Genomic DNA, 13013 nt, shown 5'->3' with positions numbered 1-13013 from the left:
GGGAATACGCCCCGGAGGCCGTTGCGGAAGGGGAGGCAGAGGGAGGGGAGGAGGGAGGGGCGGAGGGAGGGGCGGAGGAATGGACAGCACCCAATGTGGGTGGTCTTAGCACCGCGAAAGTGGATGGTGTCCGCCGCTTCAACACGGAGGTGGTGCTGAACCCTCTCTTCCAAATCTTGCGCGCGAGCCCGCAGAACCAACGCGCTCGGAACGACCCCGAAAGGCGCAAGTCGAAGGAGGAGCGAGGGTGGGTCGGGGCAGGGGGCGAGGGCGGGCGGCAGAAAGACGATCTACGGGTGGAGCACGTGGCGATCGGGGACCCGGCGGACGGGGTGACGACGGCCTTGTGGGACCTAACCCGCTACCAGGGGGTCCTCAAGATGGTCCGCACCAACATCTACCGATGCGAGGGCCGAGCCCTGCAGGTGGGGGGCAAGGACTTCGTGGCCGTGACCTTTCACGGCTCCTCCTTCCTCTACAACCAGATCCGCCTCCTGGTAGGCGGGGCCATCGCTGTGGCCTCCGGCTTGTTCCCAGAAGCGGCCTTGCCCATGGCTCTCGACTCTCCCTACCTCATTTACTCTCCCCTCGCTCCCGCAGAGGGTCTCTTCCTCCGGCACATCACCTTCGGCAGGAAGAGTAAGAACCCGGTGGTGATGGACGAAGCCGACCTACCCACCGCCGCGGAAATGGCTGCCGCAAACTGTCCGCAAGTGTACGCGTTGCTCTCCAAAGAGGCGGGGCAGAGGGCGGACATTTTCGAGCGGGAGAGGATTTTGACCGAAATCACCGGAGCGTGGACGCCGGAGCTGCTGGAGGAGTGGCGGCGGTACGCCCGTGCCTTCTTGATTGACGAGGAAGTGGAGGCGGCCCTGTCGAAAAAGTTCCGGCAGTGGAGGGAAAGCATGGCAAAGTTAGAGGAGGCCAAAGCCGCCCGGGAGCTCTTTCGGCGCCAGAGTATGGCGACTTGGATGAAGAGGGAAGGAGCAGAGGGGGAGATGTCGCTGGGAGGGGCGGGGGAAGACAAGGTCGGCGCGCTGGAGAAGGAAATCCTCAGGAGTTATCGGAGGTGGATGCCGCAACGGTTCGCGACGGATTTGATCATCCGTTTCCGACTGAAGCCAGGCAAACAGGTGGGAAATGTGCAGCGGGGACTGGCGGTGGGGATGGTGGAAGGGCGCGTGCCCACCGACGCCACGTCAGAGGAGCTGTTTGCTTTGATGGAGGCGGAAGGCGGGGTGGGGGCGTGGGAGAAGGCGGGGAGGCGGGTGCGTGACGCCGCGAGGTGGGAAGGGGACGAGAGCGAGGAAAGGGAGGAGAGTGTGGGAGTAAGAGGGGAATGCACAAAGGAAGGGCGGACCCCAATGCCCTGAACCTGGTGGGGGCTTGGCGGCTGGGAGGCTCGCCAGGGTAAACGTCGGGGGGAGACAGTGACGTCACGTCGACAAAAGTGCAAGAACGAACGGGGTAGCTCGGCCTCGCCGTCTGCGTTTCGTTATGGCTGTTGTAGGCGCTTTGCTTGTGCCAACCGCCACACACGCACATACAAGGGCACTAATTCCGGCCCACACATATCATTCGCGTACACAACCAGGAGCACGCCACGCGCTTGCTTCTGTGAGCGATAGATCTCCTTCCCCTTCCCCGGATCTACCATTTCCTTTCGTTCGCCATGTCAACTCATTTCGAGTCCGTATTTGTGTCGTCAAGATCTTTTGATACAATGCCTCCATTCCCGGTCACGTCTTATTCCCGATAAGCCGGTTCCCTGAGGCGAGTTCCTATTCATAAACATTCCGTTTTCAGCTGTGCCTCTTTCAATTTTGGCCTTTGGGTCCGTCTTCCCGTGCACAGGCTTCGTTCAAATTCCGCGCGCGATTAGACAGCCGCCTCTTGACTCTTGCCGCTCGGCTTTAGTGTTGGCGGAGGACCTGTGGTCAAAGGGGAGACAATGCCCGAGACTGGCTCCCTTGACGAGTTGTTGGGCGAGGAGCGGGGCGAGGAATGGCTGTTGCTCGGTCCACCACCGACGCGGCCTCCGTTGTAGAAAGAGGAGGGAAACGAAGGTTGAAGGGAAGAGGGGGGAGGGGAAGGCTTCTGATCGTTCTCGGCCACGCGTCCCGCCTGGGGAGAGGGGGAGGATGCCTCCTGCACGGCGGCAGGAAAGGCTTGGTGCTGCCGCTGCTGCGGTGGCGGCGCGTCTTGCGGCGATCCTGGGTTGTGCTGCTGGAGGATGTGGTGTAGATGTTGCTGGTAGTGCTGGTGATGGGGCTGATTGTGGATGTGGGGGGCTCGAGGCTCGCGAGTGGGCGGTGCCTGCGGGGAGAGGAGGGAGATCTGCGGCAAGTGTGGGTCGGGAGCTTGACTGATGGGAATGGGCAGCATGGCGCCCAGCGAGGAGGAGGAGGAGGCGGCGGAGGAAGGCATGGAGGACTGGGAGGGAACGAGGGGCGGGGCTACGGGGCCGGTCAAAACCGCGGGGTGGGGGGCGGGCTGCGAAGGGAGGGGCGGAGCAGAGGCGAAGGAGGAGGGCGGGGCGGAGGAGGGTTCCTGTCCGTTCACGCCCCGGAGCATGGCCTTGGGTGTGAAGAGGAGGAAGCGCGGCTTCTGATAGTCGTCCAGGAGGGAGGAGACGCGAACGAGGAAGCGCTGCTGGTGCTTGTTGGTGAGCACCACCTCCAGGGGAGAGCTCTCGTCCAAGAGCCCAGGCTGACTCACCAGGGCCAGGACCCGCTGGGTGTTCTCCGCGTCGTACTCGCGGGTGAAGGAGAGGGGCGTCTCCTTCTGCAGCTCCTCGGGCGTGCACCCAAAGACCTCGCAGAAGCGGGTGTTGCAGTCCAGAAAGCGCCCGTGCCCGTCCGGCCGGCACATGGCCAGGGGCGTGGCGGACTTCCGGAACAGAAGCCAGTAGGGCTCCGCCTGGCTGGGCTCGGTGCCTGGCGCCTTGCCCTCGGGGCCGACCTGCGCGAGCAGGCTGCGGATGAGCTGAATGCCCTCGGCGAGGATGGAGGACTTGGTGGGAGGCGGACGGAGCCCCACAGACTCCAGGATCGTCTTCATGATGGCGATCTGGTCGTTGATCTTGTTCGCGCGCTTTTGCTCCCGGGCATTCTTCTTCAGGCGCTTCTCCAGCTCCGAGGAGTCCCGGCCGTTCGACGGCAGCTTCCGCCCCTTGGCTCCACCAGGACGGGCTGTGCTGCCCTCGTCCGAGGAGTCGCTCTCGCTCCCTTTGCTCGCCGCCCCTCCCCCACTACCACTATAGCCCGCGCTGGGCATGCTAGCCCCCCAATACCCCAACGTCTGCGGCCGCGCGGTTCCTCCTGCTCCTCCTTCCCCTCCTTCTCCTCCCCCGCGTGCCTCTCCTATTCTCCTCCCCCCCATTGACCAGCTCTCCTCCCCCGGCCCCCGGGATCCAACTTCCGCCAGTCTGCTGCGGCGGTGGCGGTGGCTGCGATGGTGGTTGATGTTGCTGTGGATATGGAAGGCTGGGCGCAGCGCCTGTCCCCGCTCCGCCTTCATAGAGCCAGCGCGAATAGGCTAATGTTGGCTGAAGAGGGGGCGCAGTATGGGCATGGGTGGGAGGACCCTGAGGGATGGAGGTAGACGCGTACTGGCAGGGAAAGAGGCGAGTCAAGGGCGGGCGAGGAGGGGTCCGTGAGCAACATGGATGCTTTCTGCGCATTCAAAAGCAAGGCCGAAAGCCCAACATGGTGAGATTGGCAGGCCCCGCAATACAAAGAGAACGTTGGCGGTGCCATTGGTAAGTAGGATGAGGCCGTGAGGAACACGCTCGAGGCTCATATCTCGGGATGCATGCCTGGAGAAACGCTTCGAATCGTGACGCTCTAACCGCACCCGCACCCCTGCTCTGCCGCGTATACACTCACCGCATGATTCGAGGTCGGCCATCCGCCATTTGAGGGCTGCGACTGTTGATGTGCGGACCGAAATGTAACGATCAGAGTTCAGCTCTACGTTTTACTTCTTCTCCTCAGGTTTGCTGAAAACCCGCTCCGTTTCGGCACCTTCCTCTTGCTTACCATTACATTGCCCGGCATATTGGAAGAGTTGACTAGAGACGAACGACCCTGTGGTGGACCAAAAACATATGAGAGCACGCAGGAATATTGAGCGGCGTGAGTCGGAAGGTCATGAAATTGAATCGTCTCTCGAGTTACGCACAAAATCTGCTTCCATGCTGCAAATGAAGACGCCGTCGTGCCGATGACAGCCCGCCTCTCCCCCCTACTTGGTCTTGGCTCGAGCAGCGACCCAGTTTCCTGATGGCCGACGTCGTATCTCTTCTTGCTGTTTAAGATGGACTTGGATGTTGGTAGCCCCGGCAGCTTATATGAAGTGGTCGACGTTGCCTGTGCCATGACATTGTTGTGCAAGACATATCATTGACACAAAAGATGCATGCATCATAAAAGCGCAAATTGCTTTGGCCCGTGGGAAGGGATGGTGTGCAGTCCTCAAGCTTGATTACGCGGAATCAGAACAAAATCTTTGAGGCGGCATGTCTGACGTTGTCCTCGAAGAAAGTGCGAGGGGGCGCAGTGGACGCGACGATAGAAATAGACATCACTGCATCCGCTACACAAGTCACAGACACCTACCGCCGGCACTCCAGAAGCCCGGCCAACCTCGGAGTCGGTGCCCAAGCGGTGCCCGGAGTCAGGGCGTGGGAGGGGGACATAGAAAGACAGCTGTTGCGGGCGCCTGTCACGAGCTTGCTGCCTGCGCATCGGGATGGCCTCCCATAGGCCTGGCGTGACTCGGAGCCGCGAGACCGCTGACGCCCTCGGCGAGGAAGACAAAAAATTGCGCGAAAGCTGCAGCAGGGACCTGGGCTCTGGGGTCCATGCTTGGAGAAAAGAACTTCCGCGTGCAAGACTTCGCGTGATACACGTAGCGTTTGTGATTTGCCTATTTTTCTATGTACAAAGTCATTACATTATGGATGCCGCATGATCACTGAAACACGGTGATGAGCTCTGTTTAGCGCTGTTACATGCTCCAACAACTTTCCAACGAAACGAGGGCTTTTTTCATCTCAGTCCGGACAACAATATCGACGAAATAGGAGTTTCGTTTTACAAAATACGTTTCAGGTTGGTCATGTTATCGCGTTTTGGCATTGCAGATGGGATGTATGGACCTCAAGTCTATTTTTGTCATCATCCACCTCCCATCCAGGGCCTTTTGCCCATCCTGACGGGCCCCCTTTTCCCACATTGATTACAGCTGCCAAAATCTCAACGCCAACATTAAGGCAGCTATGATTCCGCTTATATCCTCCGTTCTTGAACCTTCACCCTCCATCAATTACGATTTCGTGGCGGGATCGTATTTTATCGCCTCTCTTCTGTGTCTGGCCCTGGCGGTATCGTCGCTTGTCTTCGAGGTCTCATCTGTAAAGGGATGGTGGATTGCCCTTGCACCGTTTCCACCAGCGCTTGTTTGGAGCTTGATAGTAAGAGCAAGGTGGCATTTGGCACTTGAATCGAAGACCAAGGTGGAGTAGCTTGATAGTCTGCCGAGTTACGGATACAGGATCATACAACCTTTCCTGGATAGCCTATGATTCGACGTAGTGGATCGTGCACAAGCTTCAGAGGGGAGGGTGATATTATGAAAGATGACATGTACAGGGGTACTCTATCTAGATCTGTGTGCCTTAAAGAAAAAAAGCAATAGCGCAACTTGCTGCATTGCCCGTAGAGGAGAATGGCCCAGGGAACGATCACACATATGGGCAAACGAAGGCTTGGCATGCTTTACTGGTTCCTAGCTCGATCATTCATATTTTGTTGCTGAGAAACAAATGACTTACTAAAATCTTACACATATCATTGGTTTTTCGTCCTCCCGAGTGGAACGGCATCTTGACTCTTTCACATTACAAGAGGAAACATTCATCCTTTTCAGTCTCGCATATTCGAAGGCGTCTAATTTTTTGTGTGGTACAAGGTCTTCTCCTCTTTCGTGTGATTATGCGCCTTTGGAAAAGTAGAACGAGTGGGGCGAGTCATTTCAACATACGAAAACTTCATGCGCACGCATTCTCGTGCATGAGAGGGGCACCACACGATAAGCTTGTCCACCTCTATGTAGGGCATCAAGCATGCACATATATGCGAAGAAAAGGCATTACGTGGCCCTCACTGTCTTTTGAGGCTCGAGTCAGGAATTTCTTTTCTTCAAGCGTGTGACGTACCACTTTCCCTGCAGGGGGGAGGGTCGTAACTTCCGTGCCAGGATGGCCAGCTCCAACCCTTTGCCAGCAATTTATAAAGTTTTGCCTCTCATGGGGGATGAATCAGTGATTTACACAGCGATTGTCGGGCGGTCAACTGTGTGCTTGTTTACCCGTGGACTGCCATACTTTTCGCTCCGACATGTTGACTACATTTCTTGACAGGAGGAGTCCTAAGATGGCGTTCGCTTTTCGCCGCACGGGAAATTCCTGCGGTATTTGGGGTTTGCGGACCACCTTCCGACGAAGCTTGACGTCGTCCAAAAATGAGTTTAGAAAACCTGGTGAGTGGACTCCTATTGTCTTTGCTGCCATGCGTGCGGACGCTAGGCCATATCCCCTCAAAACTCCGCCCTTTGCTTGAGACCTGTGTCAGAGCGTCGACTTGCAAAAAAAGACTTTTTAAGCCGACAGAAGGACATTTTGGGATTTCAAAAAGGGCTTTTTTGGTTGCATTGGTTCCTTATGCGTTCAGTCCTTGTGTACCGTACAGTTGAGCTTCGCTCCGACACCTTCACGCGTCCATGCGACGGGATGCGCAAAGCCATGTATAATGCCGAGGTAGGTGACGTCTGTTACAACGAGGACAAAACTGTGCAGCGTCTGGAGGAGGCAGTGGCTGGGCTCCTCGGAAAAGAAGCTGGCATGTTCGCGGCGTCGGGCACGATGACGAATCTGCTGGCCTTGGCGGCGCACTGCAAGCGTGGGGACGAGATCCTCCTGGGGCACCAGAACCACATTTACAACTACGAAGGAGGGGGTGCGTCGGCCCTCCTCGGCGTGGCCTTTCATCCGGTCGCCACGTTAGGGGATGGGACTAACCGCTTGAGCGACCTGCGCGAGGCCATCCGTGACGACGATTTCCACTTCGCGCGCACCTCCTTAGTAGCCGTGGAGACCACGCACAACAAGGCAAATGGGTCGCCCTTGCCGCCGTCCTTCATGGCAGAGGTAGGTGCACTTTGTCGCGAGCACCAGCTCGTCTTCCACGTGGATGGGGCGCGTTTGATGAACGCCTCCGTGGCCCTGGAGATGCCCGCCTCGGAGATCGTGCGGGAGGCGGACTCCGTCTCCCTTTGTCTGAGCAAGGGCCTGGGCGCACCAATCGGCTCCGTGCTGGTGGGCACGCACGCAATCATTAAGGAGGCGAAGCGCCAAAGAAAAGTCCTGGGGGGTGGCTGGCGGCAGGCGGGGTCTCTGGCAGCTGCGGGGTTGTACGCTCTGGAGCACAATGTACCCATGCTCGAGCGAGACCATCACAACGCGCAGGCCTTGGCCACGGGCTTCAGCCAGATCCCAGGCGTCGTTTGCGACCCATCTTTCGTCTCCACCAACATCGTCTACTTCCGCGTCCTGGGCCTGCCCGCGGGGGAGGTGGTGCGGCGTTTGAAGGAGCAGTACAACGTCCTTTTGGGCATTGGGGCCTATCGAGGAGACAGGCTCCGCGCCGTCACGAACCTGATGGTGACCGAGGAGGACATCGCCCGGACGGTCAGGGCCGTGGCGGAGATCGTAGGCAGGACAAACCGGGAGAAGGTAGACCGGGCCTGCGCGGGCTTCAAAGAGACTGCGGTGGCAGGGTGAGATGGGAATGGGGGGGCAGGCGTCTCTTCGGGCCCAGGTGCTTGCAGGCTGCAGAAGTGGAGCGGCAGGGAACGGTCTCTGTGGAGGATGACGTTGTTGGAGGCCAGGGCTGATTGGAAAGGAAAAGAATGCGGGGCAAAGGAAGAGGAGGAAGGGATTAAGAATGCAATATAGGTCAAAGCACAGTCTTTTAATCCTAGGCAACGGGGAGGAAGATGTCATGTACAGACATGTACAGGAAGGGGGGAGGGGGATTGAGGGGCATAGCACGCGAAGGAAAGGAGCGATGGAAAGGCACGCTGAGGGAGAGTGTAGGCTGTTTGTCGACTGCGAGGGCATGCCTTGGATCCCGGAGGCTCCGTTTTGTCCCGGAAAGCATCTGATCATTTAAGACGCCCCAAAAAATTGGGCGAAATATCGAAGGAGAAATACAATTTGCGGTGCGTAACTTCTTGTCTCAACGTTCAACTTCTCGTCTCTTTTTCTTGGCGCCGCGCTTCCCAATCCCTCCCCTCACAACTTCGAGAACGTCGGTGTTTCCTTCAGCATCGCCCCTTGGACCGCCTTGCCGATATCTTCGCTCTGCAATGCGGCCATGTTCCAGGTTGTCATGTAATTCAGTCCATCCTGGACGCTGTGGTCCCGAGAGTACAGCAAATTGGCCTTTGTGCCTGCGACGGCCACTGGGCTTTTGCGTGCGATCTCCATGGCGAGACCCGTCGCTCTCGCCAATGTCTCCGCGGGTGAGGGCAGGACAGAGCTAAGCAAGCCTAATGCCTGTCCTTCGGCACTCGAAAAATTGCGTCCTGTGAAAGCGAGCTCTCGCAGCAAGCTTTCGTTGCCGGTCACGCGCGGAAGCCTCTGCAGGGTGCCTAAGTCTGCCGCCAGGCCGATGTCCACCTCCTTGATGCTAAAAATTGTCTCTGCACAGGCGTACCGTATGTCACATGCAGCTATCAAGTCGATTCCCCCACCGATACATGCCCCGTGAATGGCCGCCACCACGGGTTGAGGGATGCGTTCGATGGCGTTGAAGGCTTCTTGCATGCGTGTGACATGTCTCTTGATTTTGAAGGCCTGCCGGGCCACGTCGACGCTTTCTCCGTCACTGCCACTGCCACTTCCACCCATTAAGTCGATGCCGATGTCTGACAAGTCTAAGCCGGAGGTGAACACCTTGCCCGCTCCCGCCAGTACCACCGCGCGCACTTCTCCCTCCTCCCCCAGCGTGTCAAAGACTTCTTTGCACTCTCCCCAAAACTTACTATTCATCGCATTACGCTTGCGTGGGCGATTAATTGTGACGAAAGCCACGCCTGGTGCGTCACTGCGATTTGTTTCGATGGTTAGCGTCTCGAAATGCATCTCTCGTCTTGCAGGTGACGCGCCGGTTGTGAACTTTGCGGGATACGTGCCGATGTGACGTTGTAAAGCTAGAACTGGACGGCGACCAAGGTTTGATAAAGGGAGAAGCATAAAGCGAATAGAAAGACGAGAAAAATTTCCTCCAGGTAGCCGTTTGCGGTTAAGTGAAGAAAGAGGTGGCCTTTGAAGAGTGAGGGAAGATGGGAGAGTGCATTGGAAATGAATGCTGTGGGTGCGCACCCTTTCCTACAGTAAAGGTTACTTTTACACGAGTTTTCAATGCAGAGATGTGTATCGCGCTATAGTTTCAGTCCAATGGCACTTCTTCACTTGTATGAGAATTGTTAGGACGCAGCCTGTGTGCGTGTGGCCCATCTAATTCTGCAGCATGACTTGACTGGGGGGGAAAAGGAAGGGCGCAAGAACGCAAAAGGACCCAACACAAATGCGACGACAAATGGCATCCGTCAATTCAGTTCAAAAGTCCTTACTGAAATAATTGAGTTGCATTTAAATTGGGCGTGGTGGTCCGTTTTTGAAAAAATTGCCTGCGCACTGCATTGCATCTCTTCCTCGACCTCCCCTATCCCCCTGCCATACTATATTCACAATGCACCGCCCGGTCCGAAGTCACTAACCAGCTTGTCCAGCACTGGCTGCACCTGTGTGTGTAGAAGGCATTTTGATTTTTCAAAATTCCCTGGTTTGTCTTCCAAACAGAGATCTGCGGAAACATCGAATTTACGACAAACCGCTTTCCATGCCGTCACGTGCCAGTACATTGCTAGCTTCAACTCTCCCGCTCGACCTCAAGCGTGCTTGGCATACCTTCTGTTTGGATTCCGGCACAAGCCGGTCCATGTAGAGCACGCCATCCAGGTGGTCATACTCATGCTGGAAGATGCGAGCCTCCCAGTCACGAAACTTCTTGGTAAACTTCTTTCCTTTAGCGTTCTGAAACGTCACCTTGATGGTCAAAGAGCGCTCAACCTGCGTAAAGATCATGCAAGAGAGTAGATTCAATGTTAGAAAAAGCGTTCCTCTCTCAACACAGGATCCTGTATCCCTTAGTCCCTCCCTGGTCAGCCCAAACCGTACATCGCCAGCCATGCCCGGAAAAGAAAGGCACCCTTCCTCCATTATGTTCGTCTTGCCCGACTTCTCCACGATCACAGGATTGCAGAGGATGACCTCGTTCAGCCACTTGAGCCTGTCCCCTTGGGGATTGAATACCATCAGCCGCTGGTTGACCCCCACCTGAGGAGCCGCCAGCCCTACACCATTCATCGCGTACATGACTTTAAACATGTCCTTGGCGAGAGCGGCCACTTCCGGACCAAACTCAGTGATTTCCGCGTTGGCTGCACGGAGGCGAGGGTCTGGATACTTGAGGACGCGAAGATCAGTGCCCTCCACTTCCCCAGGGTCGACTTCCTCCACCATAGTTGAACGAAGCAACGTGCCCCACGCGTGTCTTATCGAATTGGCAATGGCCGAGCCGGGGCCAGAGCGCGTTCGAATTCCACGGGACACTAATGTCGCACCCGCAGGGGAATAGCTCGATGGAGACCCTCGCGGCGCGTGGAAGGCAGCTTGAGCCACAAGAGGTGAGGCCCGCGCCCGGCCGAGGAAAAAAAGTGTGGCTGTGGTAGCAACGGCAGCCATTGAGACACCCGCTCGGGGTCGTAGCATTCCTTGGCTCAGTTATTGATATTCGAAAGCCCGTGGTGCGTTCAGTCCCTGTAGGAGTGAAAAAGAAACGACTTTGTCAGGATATCTGATGCGCGTGGGCCTAGTCTACGTGACCTCTCTCGCTTCTTGAAGGTCTCGACGACAAGAGCACTCGGACGCAAGTCCTTGCCACTGTAGCAACACCACCAAGGCGTGGCTTGTCCGTGAGATAGGTTGTGTGCATGTGTGGTACATTGTGAACCCTTTGCAGGTGTAGGCTTCGTGTCCTATGCCCTGTGGCTCCATACAGGGCAAGTTATCTTGGGTCTGCGCCCGTGGCCGGCACCTACCGTAGTAACCAACAAGGCGCCGCCACCTCACCCGTTCACTTCGAAAACATAACTTCCCCACCCGCGCTTCCACAGCCAGTCCTTTCACTTTTTGACAGCAAACTTCACTTTACTCCATCGATATGGCTCGGTAAGTCCTCGTTTTGAACACAACTGGTTGAAATGTGGGGGGGGATGCACGGCGGGCGGCATCTGGAAGGATTCGGGGAGCTTGGAACGGAGTGCGCTATCTTTTCACAACGCGGACGGGCATGAAGCTGAGTTACAGCAAAGATAACGACAATCTTTGAAAGGAAATGCGTAGCGTAGTCTGAGCTTAGAGTACTTCCTGTAGGGACGGGTAACATTGAAGGGGGGGACGGGAGTCCTCCGCTCGCCTGCCTTTCCCTCCGAATCTGCCCGACTTGTCCTGGGATGCCAAAGGGGCAAGGCTTTTGGCTTTCAGACACATTACGCGCACGTGAACGTGCTGGTTCCTCCGGACCCTCACATCTCCCTTCCATGATCTCATTTCTTAGTTCCCGAAGCAGCCGCCCCGCCCCTGCTCGCGCCCCTGCCCGGGCTCCCCCCCGCCCGTCCTCCGTGCCTGCGGCACCGCAACGGTAAGCGCTTAAAAAGAAAGAGAACAGGTATGCATCACATGCAGAAGCCTAATCATGTCCTATTCTTGTCTCGTTCTTGTTCGTCAGTTCCGCGCCTCCGGCTCCGCACCAGCCCCAGCAAGGTATGGACAGATAAAGCTCCTCTTGGATGTGCTGACCCGTTTCACACCCTCGCTGTGTGTCGCTGGGAGAACCTGGGGGTTTTGGCTTACCTTGTCGCCTTTTTTTTTTTCATACCGTGTCCTCACGTAGGCGGGGGAATGATGAGCGGATTCGCCTCAACGATTGCCCAGGGATTTGCCTTCGGGACAGGGAGTGCTGTCGCGCACAGGGTAAGTCGCTGTTTCGGGACCATTCTTGACGCACCCCAGTGTGGTTGTATTTGTTGTAGCGGTTTCTAATGTAGAAAGCTTGTTCGCAGTGGCGACCGTGTGCATGGGAACGTTGCGGCATAGCGGTTTGAAGGGGGCTCAGATGTTTGCTGTCGGGACAGAAAGCCTAGAGAATCCGAAGCCATGAAATCAATCCGACGACACCTTGTTCCTTTCTCCTCCACAGGCCGTGGGCGCCGCGGCCGGGGCGTTCTCCGGCGACAGCGAGGCTCCTCACCAGCAGGAAGCCTACGCCCAGCAGCCCGCACACCAACAGCAGTACGGTGCCCCCGCGCAGGGAGGCCAGGGTCCTTGCGCCCTGGACGGACAGAACTTTCAGGCCTGCCTGCAGGCGAACCCCGGCAACGTGGACGCTTGCACTTTCTTGTACGAGAGCCTCCAGCAGTGCCAGCGCCAGGCTCAGTTTCAGTAACTCTGGGAGGAGGCAGGTGTCCTAGAGTGGTGGATAGGTCGGTAATGGGAGTGAAAAAGGTAGCAGCTCTTAGCCCGAGTGGTACACGATGGGAGGGGTGGGATGGGGGAATGGGATCAGATCATCTAGAGGAATTTTAGGGTTAAATCTTGTGATGTGGTGATGGTCCAGGAGGCGAGAGAAAAGGATAGGGATGAGATGGACGGATCGTGGTAACTCGGGTCACCTTGCCGCAGCTTTCCTGGTGCTGCGAAGAGAGGGAAAGTCCGTTTAATTATACGCGGTGGATGTGGGCCAAAAACATACTATCGTACACGATCTTTGAAGAGAAGGGAAGATCTTTTGAAATGCTTGCCCTTTGCTTTTTCTTCTGGCTAG

The 13013-nt window shown here is 56.8% G+C and overlaps 1 protein-coding gene across 1 annotated transcript; it reads left to right on the top strand.

Annotated features, from left to right (window-relative positions):
- Positions 1 to 5244: 5244 nt before the first annotated feature.
- Positions 5245 to 5794, top strand: NGA_2080710 (uncharacterized protein; the record flags this gene model as incomplete). The annotated part of the gene is made up of 1 exon (XM_005855111.1): positions 5245 to 5794. A coding segment is annotated over one exon (283 nt), but the record flags the coding sequence as incomplete, so codon positions are not given.
- Positions 5795 to 13013: the final 7219 nt, after the last annotated feature.

Source organism: Nannochloropsis gaditana (genome assembly GCF_000240725.1).
Source record: "Nannochloropsis gaditana CCMP526 unplaced genomic scaffold scaffold286, whole genome shotgun sequence".
In the NCBI taxonomy this organism is placed as follows: domain Eukaryota; class Eustigmatophyceae; order Eustigmatales; family Monodopsidaceae; genus Microchloropsis; species Microchloropsis gaditana.
Note: the sequence above shows the minus strand (reverse complement) of the source record. Positions and strands in the feature narration are given on the sequence as shown.